The 22,284-nt window shown below is 39.6% G+C and overlaps 1 protein-coding gene across 1 annotated transcript; it reads left to right on the top strand.

Annotated features, from left to right (window-relative positions):
• Window positions 1–9,088: 9,088 nt before the first annotated feature.
• Window positions 9,089–18,885, top strand: LOC118699809 (fructose-1,6-bisphosphatase 1). Its single transcript, XM_036403996.2, has 7 exons — window positions 9,089–9,258; window positions 11,699–11,861; window positions 13,527–13,619; window positions 14,626–14,769; window positions 15,994–16,131; window positions 17,363–17,482; window positions 18,464–18,885. The coding sequence occupies exons 1-7, from the start codon at window positions 9,089–9,091 to the stop codon at window positions 18,653–18,655; spliced, it is 1,020 nt and encodes a 339-aa protein (XP_036259889.1). The 3' UTR covers window positions 18,656–18,885.
• Window positions 18,886–22,284: the final 3,399 nt, after the last annotated feature.

Raw genomic sequence — 22,284 nt, 5'->3', positions numbered from 1 at the left:
CAAATGTAAGTATTTCCCAAAATGCCATTAAAAAACACTTGCATGAAACTGGTTTAATGCTCAAATACTTCATAAACAAGTACATACATATTTTTATCTCTCAAAACCTATTCTGTCTGCTCTGTAAGATCCCAAGATCTTATCAATCTGTAGGTGTTAATCTTGACATAGCTCTTTAAGTCCTTTTCACCTATGAACACCTTTGCTTGCAGACATCCACATACATAAAAGCTAAATGGATATGGAAGGACATGCGGTATCTTGTGTAAATCAGAACAGAAGTATCCTTTTGTCTGGATATGAGACAATGGATATTAGACCTCACAGCTTTTGTCTGTAGAGCAGTCATCTCCCATTCCTGGACCCCACAGGATAACAAGACAAGACACTGTGGTGCAGGAAGAAAGCATATTTCTATCAATAAATAATTAATTAAATTAAATTAAATTAAGTAGATTTTTGAAATGTTGTTTTTGTCACCATTTTTTCATTTCTTATTGGAGTTTTGTCCCAATATTGCCGGATGGAACGTGCCTGGGCTCGTCTGGCCCTTGCTGCTTGACCAGAGGCAGCAGCTGTGGTGGTTTCACCTCAGAGACACCTTTGGCTGGCTGGATGCTGCAGCTGGCACTTGGGGCAAGTCCAGGCAAGCTGGAACTCAGGTTTACCTCTGGTGGAAAGGCTTCAGGCGATGGTGAAGGGAAAAGGAGACGGGTCCTGCTGGAGGGTTTCGATCCAGAGGTTTATTCGTAGCACACAGACCTCTGAATGCTGCAACAGCTCCAACAGAACATTGAACTGCGTGGTTGCTGTGTCTTTTAAGCCTCAGGGAGAGGGGGAGGGGAGGGATAGATGTGCCACCAACCAGGTAGGAGGGGGGAAGTCTCAGGGGACAAATGACACCTGTATGGCCCAATGTCCCCAGGGCTGAGAAGCATCTTTTGAACTTTTGCCAATCAGACGATGCCCTTGCTGGCATACCGATATTGATGACAGCTCTCAGCAGGAGGCAAGGGGAGGGGAACGCAGAGGGTATTGGCGCACCTGGGAAAGGAACTGGGATAGCTGAAACAGGGTATTACATCACACTGCAACAATTTCTATTTTATGTATATTTTATTACTGTGTCTAAAATTAGTATAGTATTAGATGTATATAATTTATAAATAAGCATACATATATTGGAGTGCATTCAAGAAATTTTCACTTACATGGGTGCACAATGACAAAAATGTTTAGAGACCTCTGCTCTAGGCCATCTAGTTCACCTTGATCACTGTGCAGCTATTACATCTGTAATGAATAAAATACATGTATAATGCCCTACCAAGGCCTGTATCTGTGTCATGAAGGAGAAATCCTATTAGTCATGATAAAAACAGGTATCTTCTTTCCCCATGAAAATTAATTCTATCAATTTCCAGCTGTGCCTAGAGTTTGACAGTGCTTGCTCACCCTTTGCAATTAAGACACAGTGGAAGCTGAGGACAGGATGTTTTGACTCCTTCTGTCTCATAAGGATTTTATGTCACAAAACCCACATGGGGCCTCCTTAATTGGTTTTGGTATTCAGCCTGCAAATGACCAAACCTGAAACCTGGGTTTGCAAACAGAAGGAAGCACTGAATGTACAGGGACAGTTTTCTGGTTTCTATTTATTTAAGCTGGAAGTTAGGAATGTGTTACTTGGCAGTCTCACACAATTTGAGCATTGAAATTTATTTTTTTGACTCAATGTATATAATTCTTGTCAGTTATTTTTCATTTCCCCCCAAAACTAGGATTTTTTTTTCCTCTCCTTAAGGTGATATATTCAGCACATATTAGCAAAATACCATTCACAGATCAACATTAGACTGCACCACGTAAAGATGAAAAGGTGAAAAACTGACAGTAAATTTTTGAATGTCAGTGGAACCATTGCCGCAGCTCATCTGTAAAACCAGGGACATCTTTAAATGACTCTTTTTTTCTGTTTTCTCAGACTGTGGACTATGTAGGGCAGAGACTGTTTTTTTCTTCTCTTTCTGTACACTGCCAATAATTGCTTCCCTGAAATCATGCCCTTCGTCCTAAAGAACTACTGTACTAAAAAGAAAAATCACAGCCATCACCACCAGCAGGATGTAAGGATGTAAAAGGCAGAAGGTCTAGTCGTGTACTGATGAACCACTGGGAACTATCTGAAAGCAACCAGACTGGGAGGACTGATGCAGAGATGGGTGTGTGAAATATTCAGTGAGCACAAGCAGAGACCTCGAGATAATGAATGCACATTTCCAGTAGGATTTAAATTATGATTTTGTATTAACAGTAGGGTTGAAATACAGTGGCAGTCTCTTGTCTTCTGGTATAGACGGAGAGAGCCGACCTTCCGGTTCCCCTCCGTATACTTGGTCACTATCAGTGCTAAGAGCTTCACTTCCTCTATCCAGGGGAGAGACACATGAAGCTGCTCGCAGCTGCTCACACTCCTCTTCTGCCCCCGGAGAGCTGCCAGACCCTGGTTCTGCAGTAGCTCGGCCTAAATAGGCATTGCCATCTGATGGCAGAGCCCTGGAACTGCACAGTCTCTGCCTAGGGCAAGCCGGAAATAAACCAAGTGACTTGCTCCGAAATGAAGTGTCTATGACAGAACACCTGATTTCGTCTTTTTTTCTGACACCATTTTATGATGAGTGCCCTGAGAGGTTGTGGAGTCCTTCAGTGGGGATATTCAGGACATCTAGACACAATCATGTGCCATGTGCTCTGTGATAACCCTGCTTGAGCAGGAAGGTTGCATCACATGACCCACTGCGGTTCCTTCCAGCCCGACCCGTTCTGTTATTCTGTGATTTCCTCTGAGTCACACTAAAAAAGTGCTTCTTCAGCCATATCCTTGGTATCCTTGTTGCGTTTTCTCTGTGGTCATGCTGTTTTCATCAGATTCACAGAAAGAGATACCTCTACTTAATAATGTAACAGGCTCCTAGGATGGCAGAGCCCTATCTTGCAATGCATTAGTGTTTTAAGTTATGACTTCCTATTAGGTTATTGATCACACATATAGCTGGGCTACAGCAACAGGGGTGCACCTCCTAGAAGTGCTAGTCCACATATGTAAGGAAGAAGTAGGAAGGGAAAGTGTGCGGGCCAGGCTCATACCTTCTTCTATGCAGCACCTCTAGCTGCTATGTGCAGGAGGTGAGCCCTGAGTGGATATACCCCTCAGCTCTCATACCTACATTCTAAAATCAAATGGGAGCTAGTATGCCTGGATGCTGGAATTTGAGCAAATGGAATTTTCTTTTATTTTTTTTTTTCTGATGATCAAAAGCCTAATTCTGACATTGCCATCTAGTTGATTGAGTTCTTCCTGTCTTAACACATACTCTGTTTTGGGTATCAGCCTTGTGTCTTGTGATGAACTGGCATCGGGACCATGCAAGGCAAGGCCAGGAGTTTAGCCTATGCAACCTTCCACATGTGTGTGAGTCATGAAATTGAATCTTGAGTGGCCTTTAAAAATATGCTTTTCATTTAAACCTGTACATGTACTCATGAATGGGTGAGTTTGATTTTACAATAGATCATTTGATAAGAACAAAAGCATATACCCAAAACCACAACAAATTTCAAGACAAAGTTGCTCAACGTGCTTCTCAAGCAAGAGTGATGACTGCCTTTTCTGTATTGCACTGTCACCTACAAGATTCAGTTGTGGACTAGATCCCTCACATGCTAAAGGCATTTTGTGCACAGGATGCACAAAATGGCCATGTGTATCTGATCCTCTCATTGTTAAAGGAAATGTTTTTGCTACTACTGCCATCAGTAAGGAAAGACTATTTGCAGCAATGATGGTAAGTTTTAAGATAACATCTGACTTTAGAACTGGATATTATAGGTATCCTAATAACTAGTTAATGCAAGAGGATTTTGAGCTACTATTTCTTAATCCTATCACAATAAAATGGACTCTTAGGCAACCTAAAGTATTCTTGCTACCCACCTATCATCCCTGTTTTTAAAGTCATACCAACTTGCAGTAATGCCCTAGCTGTATGTGTTCAACTTTTCAGAACTTTTCAGTTCTCCAGATCTGGCCTTGTATGTTCTTGGTATGTCCCTTCTCCACTTTTCTTCTATACTGTTCACAGTTGTATCTCCAAAGAAATATCAAGATCATAGAACAAAAGAAACTACACGCAAATGCAATTCTTGTATATTTGAGTTAAAAATCATAATCCCTTTTCCCTTCATTCTTTCTCAAACAGAGTGAATTCTCAAAGTAACTAGTCAGCTTTCATGAAGTCACAATTTTTCTCTGTGGCACAGGATAAAGTTTTTCCTTTGATTTTCCTTACCAGCCTCCCTACATCACAACATGATTATAAGGATTAGCTAATTCTTATTCAGAATTCAGAAGCTGTGGCAAACTATGCAAACAATGGATAAAATTATTTTTTTAAATGTAATAGTTATCAGTAATTTTAAATAGGTTTATTGACTGTACTTCAGGCATGGAACAGAATACTTATGATAGAGATGAACAGGGAATGACCATCTAAACCATCATTCATTCATTTTTTTGCCCATGTGTTTCATCACTTACACAAAAGGAGGGGTTTTTTTGTGGATATTATATTGCATTTCTGCATCATTCTTCATAGTATGTATCTCACTACTAGAAGTGTTCAGATCTGATCCTCCTCACACTGTCAATAAACCTGGAAAAACCAACCAGTCTTCTGGACCTTTATGTAGGAAAACAGTTTTAGTTATGCTGATTAACACAGATTATCTAGAAATTCTGAATTGAATCATGTACATTTAAAATTACTTAGCTAAAAAATGATGAGTTGGACCTCTGAACCTCTGTAACACTGTCCATGTAATGCTTCCAGAAGAACAGGATCTGAAAAACCTAGACAGATTATAGTTGGAAATACTACAATATAAATATTTATTTAACACAGCAAATAAATTTGCAAGGACATTAATGGAAAATGTGTCCCAGTGATCTAACCTATGAGTAGGGTTTGAGAATGGAGTTTGACCATTTATATGTTTTTCCTCCATCAGCCTTGAATGGAAGTATTTTTGCAGGTTTACAGCTTAAATTTTAAACAAATATTTTTTGTTTTTCTAGTTGATTGTTACATTGACAAACTGTGTCATGTAATCATGACATGTCACTCAGTATTGACAGAAGTTATTTATTTCCACAAAGGGAACTGTTATACCTATATAGTTATAACTCCACTTTAATTACCCTTCTTAGCTTAGTTTTGAAGTCTCATCTCTCAGCACTGAAATCTCTATCTGGTTTTAACTGTGGTTTTGGGTTTCTTTCTGGTTTTTTTTTGGGGGGGGGTTTTGTTGATTTTTTTTGTTGTGTTTTTGTTTGTGTTTTGTTTTGTTTCTGTTGTTGTTGGGTTTTTGGGGGGAATTAAATTTCTTTTTTCTTTACATAGACTTGGTGTGATTACTTAAAGTACTTTCAGTTTATACATTTTATAAGATGAGAAGTCATAGCAAATGGAATAACTTATATTTAATATCTTGTTTTACTTGCCTGGTAGAATCTTGTGAATAAGTAAAAAATAGAGAGATATAAAACTTATGGTTCAATATCTGTATTTCAGAGGTATATAAACTTTATTTCCAGGACCTACTGCCTGCACATTAAGTGCTTTGTCCCCCTCCAGAATACTGCAAAGGTACTCTCTCATGAGCTGGTCTCACACTGACATGCTGACAGTGTTCCCACAAGAGGGCGCCAGGCACGGGAAACTGCCCTCACATTCATTAACATCAACCTTATAGTTCATCTCTACTTCTTAATCACTTATAGTACTATAATGCATAATATCAAATGAAGCCCCTTTTACATCTACTACACAAAGAAATTACCTTTTAGCCAATTTGTACTCATAATTACCTATGTTTAAACATCAGTTTATGACCCTTGTTATATTTCACCTGTGTCCAGAGAGGTACTTTGCTATCACAGTTGTAAATCAATGTTCCAGTCTATTGACTATGCGTGGACCCCTTCTGACACAGGAAATTCACATAGGCAAAATTAAGCACTTTTTGAAACAAACAAGGCAAAAGATTGATTGTACATCTAGAAATTTTCATATGTGCCCTTCTCACCTTCACCTTTCACCATCTCTTGCAGCAGGCAGGATCTGCCTCATTCATGCCCTTGAAGCTGTTCCAGCCCTAATCATCATGGCATCACACAGCAGAGAGCACCTGCACTGGTGGAGTGACATTGCCTTGCAAATCATCTCCATGTAACTTGCCTGATCTTACCTTCTGTCCACCAAATCAGTTGTGACACTCCTGCACAAAGAAAGTTCTTCTTCGGCAAAGGTGGAATCTAAAGCTGGTTTTCCCACATAGACACTCTTACTTCAGGGGAAAAAAAATGTCCTTTGTGAAGGGGTTTCACTCCTATTGTCTTTTTGTCTGGCATTTGAACCTACAAGAGGCAGCCTCTATAATGGATTTCTCATCAGTGTTTGTCCTATTTTCAAGATAATTACACAATTGGGATTCTAAGTGCTGGGAGAAAATGTTTCAAAGTAGTTAAATGGATTTGTAATCTAGAGATCTAAAACTGCTGTGAACCATGTCTACTTGACGTCATCTGTGCACAAACAAGTCCCTGTTTTCTTCTGTATAGAAGTGAGCTGTTTCAGCAATGTTTAATCAACCAGTACTAACTGACCTTCTCAAATCCACAGATTCATTTTCAATAAATGTTTAACTACTGTTTTCTAAAGCCAAAGGTTCACAACATGTAAAGCCTACTTTTTAATCTTTTAATCTTAATTTTATAGTTACCAAACAGCATGATTTCTATAGGGCTACATGACTTATCTACCCTCAACCATTTGATATTAAATAATTAATGTCATGTCAGCTTTCTATACTAAGAGTGGAATCCCAGAAATGACCAAAGTATGCATACATTCTAAGGCCAGGAGTGTGGAGGAGGATTAGTCTCAATCTTCTATTGAGTTTCCTCAAATACAGAAGATTAAGGATATGCTAAATACACTGAAAATAATTCTCCTCCACAATAGAAAATGCACATTTGGATGGACTTGTATGAAACCACTAACCTTTCAAATGATTGCAATTTCAGTTCACAATACTTCTTTCTACCTGTCTTCCATAGTGGGAATGGAGGAGTAAAACTCATCTCCCACTCATCTCACAAACCCCAAAATTTCAGAGAAAAAAATCTCATCATCAACTCAAGGACAGTATATCTTCCCTGTAAGATAGAAGATGTTAGTTATCCTCAGGCATAGATACCAAAACCTTAGATATATTTTGAACTGATCTTGACTATTTTATACTGAAGTACAGCTCTTTCTGCAGATTACTGTTGTGCTTGTCTCCACATTTAAGGCAAATTGTCCCTAATTAAGGCAAATTGTTTGTTACTGTAAGTCATATATCCCCAGGTTGTTCTGCCTCCTTGCGGCTACCCAGTTTCAGTGCACTCATCCAAAATTTTATTGGGTCTTTGCTGTTCTCTACTACTGAGACTGCAATAGCTGCTCTAGATGGTTGTAAAACATTGCTTACCCTTAAAGAATGAGCTAACTTCCATGTTTTGTAAATTTTCCTAAACCCACCTGCCTCTAAAACAAAATTTTTATGATGCTGGGCTGTTGACCACTTGCCAAAGACTAAAATATCTTGTTCAGAAGAGCACTACTATTCATATCTGATATCTTCAGGAGTGTCTGTAATACTGGGCATGGGCAAATTAGGCCAAAGTTGTTTACACTTTTAGGAGAAGACATTTATGCATGCCTTCCAAGTATTTAATGCATAGATACGCAATGTACTTTGCATGAAGATAGAATGTACATATATGCAAAGATGTGCATCTTGTAAAAGACTTTTGCCCTATGTTTGACACCATTTGGAATTATTTCAATTTGTGGTTTCAACTTAGAATTTGAGACTGTGCTTATTCAACTCATGAATGTATTCTATTGAAAAATATTTTTTTAATATTCATCTTCTTAGATAATATGAATATAAAATAATAGCTAGTACAAAAAAATCTGAGTAGTACACTCGTATTCGGGTTTGTGTTTTTCAAATTATCATGTGAAAGGGTGTATCTAGGGTCAGGTGTTAGACAAACCTGGTTTCCTTTACTAGTGCTTGGATTTTTCTGATCAAACATAAGCAGCAAAACATATTGCTTGATTTTGCTGCAAAATCAGGAAGGCTAGAACCAAAAGAAATGAGATTCAGGAGGATCTCAATTCTCTTGCAGCAGTATTTGTGCGAGGTGCTTTAACTTCCAGCTTTTGAAGTGGGACTCAGCCTATGTCTTTCTATTGAACAGATTTGGAGAGTTTGTTATAAAAGTCTCATTGGGTCCAGCTGCCAGGGGCTTTTTCATTGCAGCTTTTTTATGGTGTTGGATAAGGCTGGGACAGGTGGGATTAACATGACCTCTGTAAACTGAGTAAGTTAATACTTGATGGAATCCGTTACTGAATATGTGGTTTTCTTGTACTGAAGAGTCAGGATGAGAGCATTCCTGTGCAGCAGAAGATACTGACCTTGCTCTGTAGGTTGTGTGCAGTTCGCTATAATCTACAATCACACACACAGAGTGTTGCAATCATGTGGTGAAACCAAGCTGACATGAATTTTGGGACACAATTTCAGGACCGTTAGCACTGAAGTGCGACCAATAGAACAGAACTACCAGCACCCGTGTCTCGATCGACTCCTTGCCGTGACTTCACATAACGAGTGCCCCGAGCATCCCCCTCGCTTCTCCCCGCACAACGTATGGGACAAGAGTTGGTTAAATAAATAAATAAATAAATGAATAAATAAATAAATAAATAAATAAATAAATAAATAAATGAAAGGGGTGCGGCGGGGATTCCCCACGGCGGATATTTCAGAATGTCGGTGGGAGGGAGGGGTGGGATGGCTTTGCTCACGGTCAGCCCCGGCGGTGGCGGGCCCGCCCCGCCCCGGCCCGCCCCGCCCCGCCGAGGCAAGTGGCGGTGCTGGCGGCCGCGGCCGCAGTCGCTCGGCCGCCACCATGACGGACCGCTCCGCTTTCGACACCAATGTCATCACCATGACCCGCTTCGTGATGGAGGAAGGCAGGCGGGCGAAGGGCACCGGGGAGTTCACGCAGCTCCTCAACTCGCTCTGCACGGCCATCAAAGCCATCTCCACCGCTGTCCGCAAAGCGGGCATTGCCAACCTGTGAGTCCCGGGATGCGCCCCCCGCCTTTCCGCATCCCCGCGGGTCCAGGGCATCCTGCTGCCTCCGGGGTGGTGGATATCGGGATGAGGATGGGAATGGGTATTTCTTTCACCAGGAAAGCCTGTGAGTAGGGTTACATCAACCCATTCTCTCGCACAGAGTAGGAGGTAACTCCTTTAGTATCTTGGTTTCTTGATTTTTTCCAAGTGACACAGGTCCTATGACTTTTCAACAGTGTAAGGTGCCTAGTCTTTGAGAAATGTCTGCTGATATTAGAACTTAGTTAATACTTTCAGCCGGTGCAGGTGCCTGAAGCCATTAGACCAAGCATACTGAGAGACAAAGCGTAGCAAAATGAGGCTGAGTTATTGCTCATTGAATATTGCTTAATATCAAAGCATCATTTTATCCTTTGAGTTGTCAAATCAAATTCAGAGTGGTTTTTTTTCCCATGGTGCATCATAGCAACTAGACTTTCTTTATGAAATTTTGGATATCTAAGGCTTTTAGAAAGTGCACTGGTTTGGAACAGTAGTGTCTGTAATCAGCCAGTCAGAAGGATGTTGTTCTGGAGATGCATCAGAAGGAATTTGGAACTCTTGAAATGTGAAATGCCTGAAACTACTTGTAGGTAACTAATCCTCATAAGTATTTTACTTACTAAGTAAATTACTAAGTATCTTCATATGCCCCGTTGTGTGCTGGTCAAGGCTTTAGACATTGACTACTTCATTACTTAATGGAAAATGTTGTAAAGAGAAAATGAACTTGCCTCTGCAAGCTATTCAGAGGAAAATATATTAAGAAAAGAGGCAAAAATCCTCCTTATGTATGTTTGAGCTATTTTTCTGTTTTGACTTCAGACTGCATGTAACTGCAGTAATTTTTAATTGTGATGTGCTAGTCCTTTCATATGCCTCTTGTATCTATCAATAGAGACCAGGGTGTCCCAGCTCTAATCTGATTTGTAAGCTCAGGGCCCTATTCCTTTAGTATCTTACATGTGTGTCTGTTGGCAGCTGCCCACAGGTTTGGTATCTGTGCCCATAGACTTGCCTTATGATCCCCTGCACAGTGAGTTCAACTCTCCATCAATGCTGGGGTAGCAGGCTTTGGACTCATAAGCCTCCTTGAACAGTACATCTCCTGCTGTGGAACTGCATTTTATAAGCAGTGGTGATTTTGCTTTACTCTCAGGGAATGTGAGCAAGTAAGGATCACTGCAATCCATTTCTTTGGAGCATCCTCAGACTCAACTATGTGCTTACTGCTGCTCAGCATGGGAGGTGCAGAACAGCTGTGGAAGACACGCAGACCCTTCCCAGCTGCAGGTTCCACACCTGATACATCTCCTCCTCCCAGGATTCCCCAAATGATGGGGTACAGAAGCTTTTCTGCTGCTGTGCCTCCACTCAAAAGCACAATGTTCCAAGTACTTCTTTTCTAAAAGCACTTTCACAGTGGCAGAAAAATATTCTCTACCTGTAGCAGAGGTAGAGAAAGACATAGAGTTATGCCAGGTCTTTGTCTCATACATAACACTGAAGAAATGCATTGCTAAAGTAATGTGTTCAGTGTTACTACATAAAACCTGAAATACCAGTGTTCAGCCTAATCAATGAACCGTAGCTGAAAGACCTAAGAGTCATCTGAATGTGTGCTGAGCTGGCTATTGTTTTCCCCTTCAAAGAGCTAAATTTCCCCTTTCTCTGTTTTGCGTGCTTATGTAATCACCTATCATAAGGTCTCCTGATATTTCCGTATGCCAGATGGTTTGATTCTGATTAGCTTGCGGCATTTTATTTGCATTTCTTATTTGTATTTCTCAGTTCTTTTCACAAGGAGACATTTACTACTTCAAATCAAAACTGAAAATATTACATCATTAATAGGTTGATTTATCTGTGAACAGACTTTTTCTGCTGCAATTTCCACATCATATTGCTCATCAGGAGTATATTGCATACAGAGGATATAGCATAACTAGTATGGTCACATTCACATGTATATTCATATTTTTAAAGTATATATATACATATGCTTTTAAAACATTGAATATTCAAATGAATTCCTAGCTTTTAGGGTATGCAGAGCCTAGAATTCAGGAATACTTAGGTCTTAAGTGCTCATTAAAAAACACAGTTGTAACTCAGCCTTCACAGCCTGGTCTGGCTGTGTTTTACTATAGTTTACAAACTACTGAAATGCAATTCCTTGTTTTGTATTTCTTAGCAACTTCTAGATATGCAAACACAGCTAATGATAACATATCTCAGCAAGAATTCACTGGCCAGTAAATATAAAACAAGTTTAGAGAGCTGCCATGTCATTTGAAAATGCAGGATGTTTACAGGAAGTTTTACAGGTGTAACAAACAGAACCCTTTAGAAGATGCAGTGCTCCATTCTCATGAAATGCTCTCTCTTGCAATTGCTCTAGCTATGGAATTGCTGGGTCTACCAATGTGACTGGAGATCAAGTAAAAAAGCTGGATATTCTTTCCAATGACCTGGTGATTAACATGCTCAAGTCATCCTTCAGTACATGTGTTATCGTGTCCGAAGAAAACAAAGATGCTGTGATAGTGGAAACTGAAAAACAGGTTAGTAACTTTAAAAGTTCTCCCTGCTTGATTTCAGATCAGCCTGTACAGGTGTACTGCTCCACATCTAAAGAGGTAAAACTGAACTAAAAGTTTCAGAAAACAGGTACTTTCCTAAACTGTCAAATGAAGGTGGAGGTGATGGGTGGAGAGAGTGTTAGTCAACATTGGTTCTTTCTGTCATTTCTGCTCTCCGGACTGATGTTTGTTGGTTTTATTTATTTTTTAGGTGTTGTTCCTCCCCACCTTCTTTTTCTTCCACCTTTTTCTTATTGTGGGGAAGGCATTTCATTCATCCCCATCTGATCTCTAGAACTATGCTGTGAGTCAGTCAAGCCTTTTTGAAGTGGGACACTGATGAGCTGTTCTCTGCAGGTCAAATCTCGAGGTCTTTAATGCAAATCTCGAGGTCTTGATGCAAATTCTCCTTGAAGCCTGTGAAAGACTCAGCAACAATGAAAAAAAAAGCATTTTTTACATTTATTATTCTTTACATTCACAAGCCTGCATGCGCTTGTTGTGGGATAGTTTCTATTTCCGAGCTAGTATTCTGATCATGTAAAAACCTGAGTAAAAATTTAGTCAAAACAATCAGCAAAAACATAATTTACAAAGTATAATGAGGCTTGCTTTGTTTAAGCAGTTCTTTCTCTCCCTGTTAAGAAATCTTCAACATTTATTTTCTAGGCATTGGATTTCCTTAGATCTGAACAAACATTCTCAAAGATCACTGAGGGAGTCTAAGTATTAATGCTTTTCTAAACTAAATGTGAGCCAATACACTGTTTTTATCAATGCATACCAGGAATTCCTACTTGCAGAGTAGAGCATTGCTGAACTTAAGTTTAAGTTTCTGACATGCAGGATAAAATCCAATGAAAAACAAATGAACACTGTTTTTACACAGTATTATTAAGACAACTATGAATAAAATGATGGGGGAACAAAATATTTAAAAGATACAGTTAGTTCAGCTTTTCCCCTGTACTGTCAATTCCCTATATTAAAGAATCCTACTGGATTTCTTAATCCAGCAATAAGGTAGAGATTTCTTTTTGATCCCCTGAAACCCAGGGTAAGATCAGTCTGTCTAAAGTAGTAGCTGACCATTTCAGAGCACAGATAAAGGAAAATTTATAGTTTAGGCATGGCAGTTATTAAAGAGCTTTTTAGTACATCTATAGGTAGAGGTAAAATATGGTTTTTAGCTCTACATGAAAAAGGATGATCTTCATTTTGTTTTTTCTCCTTACCATTCAGAAAGACATGTTGTAACCAAAGAGAAAGTGCAGCCTAGCCTAGATGGTGGATATTTGACTTCAATTACAGAGATGAAACTAAACGAATAAAAGTATTCCCCTTTTTTTCCTCACATTAAAAAGTGTATGAGAAAGCTTCACTTTTTCTTTGTTATCATCTGCGATGTACTTTAAAGATTTCTCAGCTTCTCCTCTGGTTTGGCACAAATCACAGTTGTAATTAAGGGCTGAAATCTGGGCCAAAGAATTGCTGACGTTTGAATTTGGTTCCTTCATAATCGATAAAGGTGTTTTAGCTTATATTGCTGTGTAAGTCTCTGAGAAAATTTACCCACTGAAATGTTTTTATTTGGAGGAAGTGGATAAATACTGTCACTAATCTAGTTCTCTTTTTTGTGTTTTTTAGGGTAAATACATAGTCTGCATAGACCCTCTAGATGGTTCATCAAACATTGACTGTCTTGTTTCCATTGGGACCATCTTTGCAATTTACAGAAAGGTAAAACTCTTTCATGTAGGATAGGAAAAACTATTATTGTGCAGCTTTTGGTGAAATAAAATTGCATGGGAAGGCAATGAAATCTAACTAAACTTGTTTGTGAAAGAGACTCAGGGCCAGCATTAAGTTAGATCTAGTATTTCACAGGCACATGGATTTGAATTTGAATGTCTCTTAGACAAGAACCTATGTGTACATGGAAGCCCAGGTAATATTTAATTAGCCATCTAATGAAATTACCCCTTGGAAAAGATCATGTCTTAAGTTTCATGAATATTTGTGTTGAGGCAAAATACCACGTGGTTGTCATCTACCTGGGGAATGTGCTTTCAGGTTTTCTTGTTCTCTGTGCTAATAGTTCTGTTGGCCTGAGGACAGGCTTCAAAAACAAACCACAGCTGAAACATGTCATATGCATTTGAAGTGTCTAATTCACTCTGAAAGGCAGAAACACTGTCTGAAGGAGGTTGAAATACCAGACTTACAGGTCACAACGTAAGGGAAAAAGCAAATCAGATAAAACACACCCAACTGTCCATTTTAATCGTCTTTTGTATGTTGTCATATATCCCAAAGTAGCTATTTTCAAATTCATTTTCGTGTGAAGCAAAAGAAAATTTAAAAAATCCCAAGTACTTTTGATCAACTTTGAAATCCGTGAGTAATTTTCTTTTCAACTGTGCCTCTGAGTTTTCCTCTGAGCTGTGTTCGTCATCACCTACAAGGAGGTGCATAGCTCTTTATTATCTCCTTAATCCTTTCCTGCTTCCTGCATTCCTGCTAGGCTTAGTTAGAAGTTTAGAAGTGCACTTCTAGATCGATGTGTTTGTATCCTATGTATAATTTGAATTACTACATCCAGTAAGAATCTTAGTTGAGGATCATGGAAACATTTGTGCTACCACATGGCATGAGTATGGAGCAGAAGACTGTCCCTATCCCAGAGTCCTGTCATGTACCAGCAGTAGAAATGAAATAAAATTGACCATACTCTTTCTTGTTCTAGGTGTCCCCTAATGAACCTTCTGGGAAAGATGCTTTGCAGCCTGGACGCAATCTTGTGGCAGCTGGTTATGCACTCTATGGGAGTGCCACCATGCTGGTACTGGCAACTTCTGCTGGAGGTGTCAACTGTTTCATGCTGGATCCGGTGAGAATATCTTCTCTTTCTTTGTTTCTGTATTAGGGATTGCCAGGTACTGTCTAAAAGAACTGTCTGTCCCCAGGAAAATCAACCAAAGGAGCAGTTTTCAAGGTAGCGTGAAGGAATGAAGTACAAATGTACTTGTACTTATAACCCACCAGCAATAAAGTCAAGAGACTTGCATTCCACCTGCCTGATGCAGAGGTGCCATGTGTGAAAGAACAACAGGAAGACAGCCGAGTCAGCAGAGCAAATACACAGCTCTGCTGTGTACGCAATCATGTGATATTTAAAATAAGCAGTTTTCTGCAGTACAAAATACCCTTTAAGTCTTATTTGTCTTTTCCTTAATGCTAGGACCTTAGTAAACCAGAGGACCATAAATATTTAACCTTGTTCTGTATTTTGAGATCCCACCATGATATGTAAAAGAGTAAGTGATGTGTATGAGTGATGTGACCTTCTAGCATGCATTTGCCATGAGTTTTAAAACAAAAGTCACGTTGATTACAGCAGAGAGTAGTTTGCTTTAGAGGCCTGTTTCTTTGTGATCAGACAGGGTGCCACCTGCCAGTCTTAAATTTTTATGACCTGCAGTGATCAAGCTGCAGGAAATATAACTTTGTACTCTCTGTTTAGTAGCAGCTTAAATAGATGCATGTATTTTTGACTTTATTCAAGTAATGGATCTAACTTTGAGTATGCATGCATGTTATTTCGTTTACTGTTAGCACTAACTTGGAAATTTACTTTAGAGAAAACTAAACAGACCAGCGCTTGGTCACACGCTTCTGTTAGCCCAAGCAAAAAAGAACTGGAGTATCCGCCACAATTTGAAGATGTTTATGCATGGTTCAGCCAGCACTCTCAGTTTCCAAACTCCCAGGAGCTCTGAAACTACTTATATTGTTCTAAGTTTAGCAAAATAATGGAGAGATAAACAAATTTACAAGTAGCATTTTTTGGGCGTAGAAAATAGAGAATGCTTGGAATGGTAGTATGAGGAAGCTTGTGTGATGACAGGATTCATGCTCTGTCTGTGTTTTATGTATAAACAAAATACCTTGCATGTAGACTGAAAGACTACTTTTTTTGTAGGTACTGAATTATTTAAAAAATTGACAGTGGTAGTAAGTTTTTATTTAATTGTGCATGTTACTGGATTTTGCCTTGGTTTGCAAATAAGTGAGCAATTAATGTTAACAAATATTTTTTCTTTCTTATTGTTAGGCAATTGGAGAATTTATTTTGGTGGAAAGAGATGTGAAAATCAAAAAGAAGGGAAATATCTACAGTCTCAATGAAGGCTATGCTAAATATTTTGATCCTGCCGTCACAGAGTATCTCAAAAAGAAGAAATTCCCTGAGGTGAAAGATCCTGTTTCATAGAAACTCTCTGATGATAAACACCATTAATCATTTCCAGCTCTATGATCAATCACTCATTTTCTCATGAACTGTTCAGAGCTTGTTTTCCTTTCCTATCTATTTAAAATATAACTTGATGTACGATTGCTAATGCGAGCAACAGTTGATATAACCAGATATTTCAGCATTCCCCAATACTGCACTGCACCTCTTTTGCATTTTTTTACTTTCTTCCTTTTTGCTTTTTTTTAATCTTTTTTCAAATCTTTTTTCCTGAATGAGGATCTGAGTAATGGTGCTGGAGGCAAAACTGGGCATTTGGTAATCAAGTAGAGAGGAAATCTTGTCTGGTGATGAAGAAATTTGATCAACACGTGTTGCATTGCTGCTTCCTCACTGCAACATATGAGTGGCTGGAGAGCAGCGTGGAGATGGCAGTGGGTCATTGCTCACTGATAACACGAGCTGTGTCCTCAGAGTGCCTCTCTCTTGAAAATCTAGTGTAGTTTCGAGGCCTGCTTTGTGTTTGTGCTACTTCCTGGTGTCAGGAGGCCCAAAGCTCCAAGGAGTGCCCATGAAAGGTTCTCATGCCTTACACATTTCATCACTGAAGTTATTACACTGGCAATGACATGTGAACACCTACTTTTGTCAGGTGTTGGTGTCCCTTCCTGACTTCCTGATCTTGCTTTGAAAGAAGATTGATGTTTTCATCATTTATCTTTCCAGGCTTAAGTTGTTGTTTACGTGATATTAAAATGTAGTCCAGAGAGCAGAATAAGGAAGTATCGTCAGAAGTCAACTATTAACTTTTTCTTAGCAAAAAATTGCAGGAGCTGGCAAAAATGGTGGGAAGAAGTAGGAAACATCACTTCTTTTGCTCTTTGATTATTTTTCTGCTAGAAAAGACAAGGCCCCAGTATAAATTCCTAGCACTTGAGTTTTTGCTACTGGAAATGCAGTGTTTTCCAAGTGTTAGAGGCAGCAGAGAGTTGGGATACATTTTCTGGTTTTGGTACTACTGCTCATCTATGCTGAAGGAAAATCCTTTTCCTTGGATTTTCCTAGTTAGGAAATGAAGAGGATACTGACATACTCTGCAAAACTACTTTGAGTATTATCAATGAAGCACGATATGGAGATGAAAGATGTTAGGACACCTAAAGGGGCACATGGGGGAGGTTGACCTGGTGTGCTGTCCAGTTACTTTTATTGGAATGTTTTTCTGTAGGATGGCAGTTCACCATATGGTGGGAGGTACGTAGGATCTATGGTGGCAGATGTGCATCGCACACTGGTGTATGGAGGAATCTTTCTGTATCCTGCTAACTCCAAAAGTCCCAAAGGAAAGGTAAGCCTGAATAAGCCTGAATAAGCCCCAAAATATTGCATTATGTAGGCATTTCACTATCAAGATCAATATTTTGATTACGGAGCCTGTGGTCTGTAACTTGGTAGCTTGTATTTCTTGTGTGGGTGGATATGGCCATCCCTTGCACGCTGTCACAAGGGACAGCAGCCTTTTGTCAGACACCTGTTCTAGGGCTGCTACTCACTGTTTCAACTGCAATGACTTCTCTTTATCTGCAAACATATCCAGTGGAACATACCAGGAATGGGCTGCTCAAACAGGCTCCCTGGCACCATATCAGCTAAAACTGGTGGTTCTGGTCCCAGCTGAGTAGAACATTACAAAGCAAAGAATCGACATTACCCTGAGATTTCTAGCACAAGGTAGTTTGTAAGAAGCCTAAATGTAGTTGACCCACTGGGAGGAGAGAAAACCATCTGCATCTTGTGTATGGTAACAGGACATCATCTGGAGGAACTGTGCCTGGCTGCATCTGCCAGGACAATGGTCAGTCAGGGAAAATCACGCACTTACAGGCTGACAAGGGGACTGTTTATTCAGCAAAGACCTTTGATCTGTTTTGTAATCTCCGTAAAATATTGCCTCAAGTTGCAGATAAGATACAGTTATTCATTAGAGAAACCTAGTGGCAAGCTCAGAGCTCATGTTTTTATTTTCACACAGTTCTATGTGGGTCTGCCTCACTAACAGTTGTGTCTTAACATGCAAGCTTTATCTCTCTGTAGATAGCACAATGCCAACATGGGCTATGGAGAAAGCACTCAGATTGGGGAAAATCCAGCATTCACTGTGTTTTTGAAAGGAAAATCCACACAATTTCATTGTTGCATCGATGTTTATATGCAATAAAGAGTACTTAGAATATTGATTGTTTAAAATCATATGCCAAATATGTTTGCATGTCATGTTTTTTGGCATTGCCTGGCCTGACTTCTGCACTTTTGACTTTTTGTCTTCTAGCTGAGACTGCTCTACGAATGCAATCCTATGGCTTTTGTTATTGAGAAGGCTGGGGGCATAGCTACAACTGGTCATCAAGCTGTACTAGATATAGTGCCTGAGGATATCCACCAAAGAGTGCCTGTTGTCTTGGGGTCTCCTGATGATGTGAAGGAGTACCTTGAGATAGTCAAGAAACATTCAGCTAAGTAAACAAAGCTTGCTGAATTCACTGTGCACAGGGGATAAAATGTCTTACAGCTGAACCAAAGAATACGCTGCAGTACTGTGAGATTGAGCTAACTTCTGTACCAAAAGAGCAAATGAGCCATATTTTCATAAGATTTTTTTAAAGTGAAATCTTGTGAAACTGCATTGTGCAATGAAAGGCATTAAAAGATTGCATAAAAGGAAGCATTAAAAATTAAAGCAATGGAAAAATATGTTTTCTTTTTCATTTATCATTTGTGATTACAGAAGAGCCACGTGTGCTGCAAGGAAATAGTGTGGTGCATTCAATATCTAGGGGAAAGAATCTCACCTTTCTCAGACAAGTTACAGACTATCAGAATACAGCTAACTCTGTCCTCTTTTAAAAGTCCTGGGAAGAAGACTCAGCAGCCTCTTACAGTGAGTGACCTTTCCTAGACCAGTGTCTACACTGCAGCAGTTGCTCACTGAACTTCAGTCTGGGGTTACTCTGATGGAGAGTTAATGTCTGTGAAACATGGGCAGTAGTGTATGTTAATTCTGACACATTATGTTAGACTCTATCAGATCCAGTTACACAAGGATGGAAAATGACATGTTAGTGTGGAGGGGTTGTAATGGGATAAAGAGTATGTGTAGACAGCTCATACATACACAGATTCTTCTGTGATGACTATCTGACTATCTTTGCTAAAAATTAACCTCCTTACTTGATGAAAACATGAAGACTTTTGTATTGCTAGCAACCTCCACCAGATGTTCTTTGTGTTATTTTGGGAGGTGCAAAGATCCCCCCAAAGCATACTGACATTTAATATGCTCATTCAGAGTATGCTGCTGGTGAGAGCATGCTAGTGCTTGGGAGCTAGATGGGCTGTCCATCTGTGTGGATACAGTTTTTGAATCAATTAAAATCAGCAAATCTTTGATATTTCTCGCCGCCCACTTGCCTTCACCAAACTCAAAGTAAGGATCGCGTGGGTGTTTCTGTGGGTAAACTGCCACCAAACATTGTCTCAGTTCGTGGTCTGGGAGGTCCTGTCTAGGGGTGCCATGAGCTATAAACCTGCCTGTATCAGTGCAGATAGCCTGACTGAGCGTGGTTCTTGTAAAACAAGAGAGAGGTATGGGGAAGCTGAAATCCAGGGTGCAAGGGCATACTCTGTGAGGGCTCAGACAGACAAAAACCCGAGGACCCTCATTCTGAGAGGTCATGCTGGGGCATTTGGAGTCATACGGGCAAATGTTAGACAGTTGTACACATGCATCTGTTCTCCAAACTGACGGGGCAGGATGTTTCTGTCAAGGACTGAATGGCCTAGTTTCTACTGAAAATGCCAATTCTGATGAGGCTTTGCTAGTGGAGACAACTTTCAGGGACCTGAGCCCTTAAAAGACTGTGAGAGTGCTGGCAGTAGTCAGTTTGGACTACAGTGCCTCGGTGGTCTGTTGTCATGACTCAGCAGACAGAAACCACAGCAGTGATTTTTGCCTGCTTACCATAATTCCTTGTCTGTATTCTGCCCTCAATCTTTACAGGAATCCTGGACTGCATATATCTATTTTTAATACACCCTTCTGACAGCATGTAAAGGTTAAAGGAGGAAAGTTAATACTGTCCGTGTTTGCTAGGTCAGTACTCAGTGGTTTGGTTTTGCCTGCAGGCTGACATTTCATACTTAGCATTTTACCCATTGTGAGATGGGTTTATCTTCTAATCAGTAATATGTAAGCCCATATTTGAACAACATCTCTGGCTAGCCACCAGTGGGGAGAACTAAGTAGCAATCTCCTTCCATATCCCCCTTTCCAGAGCTCTCCCTGCTTGTCAGTGGAGAGCTGGAAGGTGGATTTGTCACAGCGTCTGCTGTCAGCCCCCACAGCACTTTTACCCACTGGCCTCCTCAGAGGCTGCATTGTGCCCTTTGGTGAAAGGTCACTGGCTCCAGTTTCAGCTGGCGCCATCCAACAACTAACATTTCATATCAATTAGAAAAGGTGTCACCTTTAAGGCTCAAGACTGGCCCATGCACCAGTGCAAGTATGAATAATCCCCAAGAGCTCTTTATATTAAAGGGCAAATCTCTCAGATCTGTCAAATTGAGGTGTTTATTTTTTTTGGCCTTCCTATATTATTCCAACCCTTGTACTGAGAAGTTCTCAGGCTTATAGAAAATCATCACACATTTTTTACACAATCTGATTTCTCCCCACCTCCCTAAAATGGTAATTATTTATGTAGCCTAATCATTCTGTATAATCATTTGGGTTGTTATGTTTCAGAGGGATCACAGTATTAACAAAACAATAAAGGGAGAAGCTTTCATACAATCCAATCATGTGCCTTTATCCAGGTTTTTTTCTCTTTTTGCTGTGCTGTTGAGTGCTACATTTAGGGAAAAACTGGTTGAAGAGTCTGTGTTTACATAATAGTGTAAGTTAATTTCTTATTTAAGGACCATTATTTTACCAAAAAAAAAAAAAAGGGGCAAATAGTGGACTTATCAGCTCTGAAAACACTCTTTGAACCACTAACTCCAAAACAAACTTTCTGTTAGAAGATGATCTGAACTTTGTCTTTTTGACCAGTGTAAAAGATTACTTGGAATCAACAGAATGTCTGCATGTGATGTTTTGACAAAAGTTAGAAGTCATAAGCCAACCCCTACCCCATTTCTTATTTACTAATTTGATTTGGTATGCTCATGGTATTCCAGCAACACAGCAGAGAGATTTGGCACTAAAAGCATTTTAGTATGGGTCAGGCTGACGGCTGCCATGATGATGAAATAATGTGCAGAATGTAATGGTTGTACTTTAAGCCAGCACGTATTTTTGCATGTATAACGTGAAACCTTCTTTTGTTGATCCTACCATGTGCTATCCCAAAGCTCCACATATTTTATTTTTCATTTTCTACACAGTCTGTTCAAAAGAAGAAAGCTTCCTAACCAGGCAGAACATGCTGTGTAACTTTTGTCTCGTTATGTGAACAGTACATTTAACTATACGTCATAGTAGAAAAGAGAAATCTTCAAGATTTCTTTCTTCTTCAACCATTGCCATAGAGGATTAGTATAAAACCTGCCTGTTGCTCCATCTGAGCAACTTTGCTCACCAGTCCTTTCTCCACCTTGGAACAGGACTGGAAAAATACCTCCAAAGCTAAGCACATGGGATGGAAGCAGCACTGAACTCTGTCTTTCTGCTTGTGGCTACTGTTCAGTGCTGTTGATCTCTAAAACCCTTTCTTGCAGATGATTTCAAAGTAGAAAACCTTAGCATTCAAATCCCTTTAAAAACCCTACAACTAATGTATTTTTGTCATTAGATGAAAAGACACTTCTAGGAAAATCTGAAGAAATGCTTCAGCTTCAGTTCCTATTAACAAAAACACATTAGGTATATGTTTTGATACAGAATTTTGTTTCTGTCTTCCTGGCAAGATTTTAGTGCAGTAATTTGTTAAAGGAATAACAGTGAAACTTAATAAAATTTTTCTGCTGTTACTCCAGGTTTTCTTGTTTTGCTGGTGGGCTTTCCATATCTTCTACTTTAAAATAAGAGTGCTGCTACTAAGTAAAATGAAGGCTACAGCATGTAACAGCATATAGTTTCTCTTACTGCCTAGT

This window comes from Molothrus ater, chromosome Z (genome assembly GCF_012460135.2).
Source record: "Molothrus ater isolate BHLD 08-10-18 breed brown headed cowbird chromosome Z, BPBGC_Mater_1.1, whole genome shotgun sequence".
In the NCBI taxonomy this organism is placed as follows: Eukaryota; Metazoa; Chordata; class Aves; order Passeriformes; family Icteridae; genus Molothrus; species Molothrus ater.
Note: the sequence above shows the minus strand (reverse complement) of the source record. Positions and strands in the feature narration are given on the sequence as shown.

Coding starts and splice junctions, on each gene's coding strand:
- LOC118699809 (XM_036403996.2), top strand. CDS start 9,089: ATGACGGACCGCTCCGCTTTCGACACCAATGTCATCACCATGACCCGC. Junction 9,259..11,698: donor AAAGCGGGCATTGCCAACCT/GTGAGTCCCGGG, acceptor CAATTGCTCTAG/CTATGGAATTGCTGGGTCTA. Junction 14,770..15,993: donor ACTGTTTCATGCTGGATCCG/GTGAGAATATCT, acceptor TCTTATTGTTAG/GCAATTGGAGAATTTATTTT.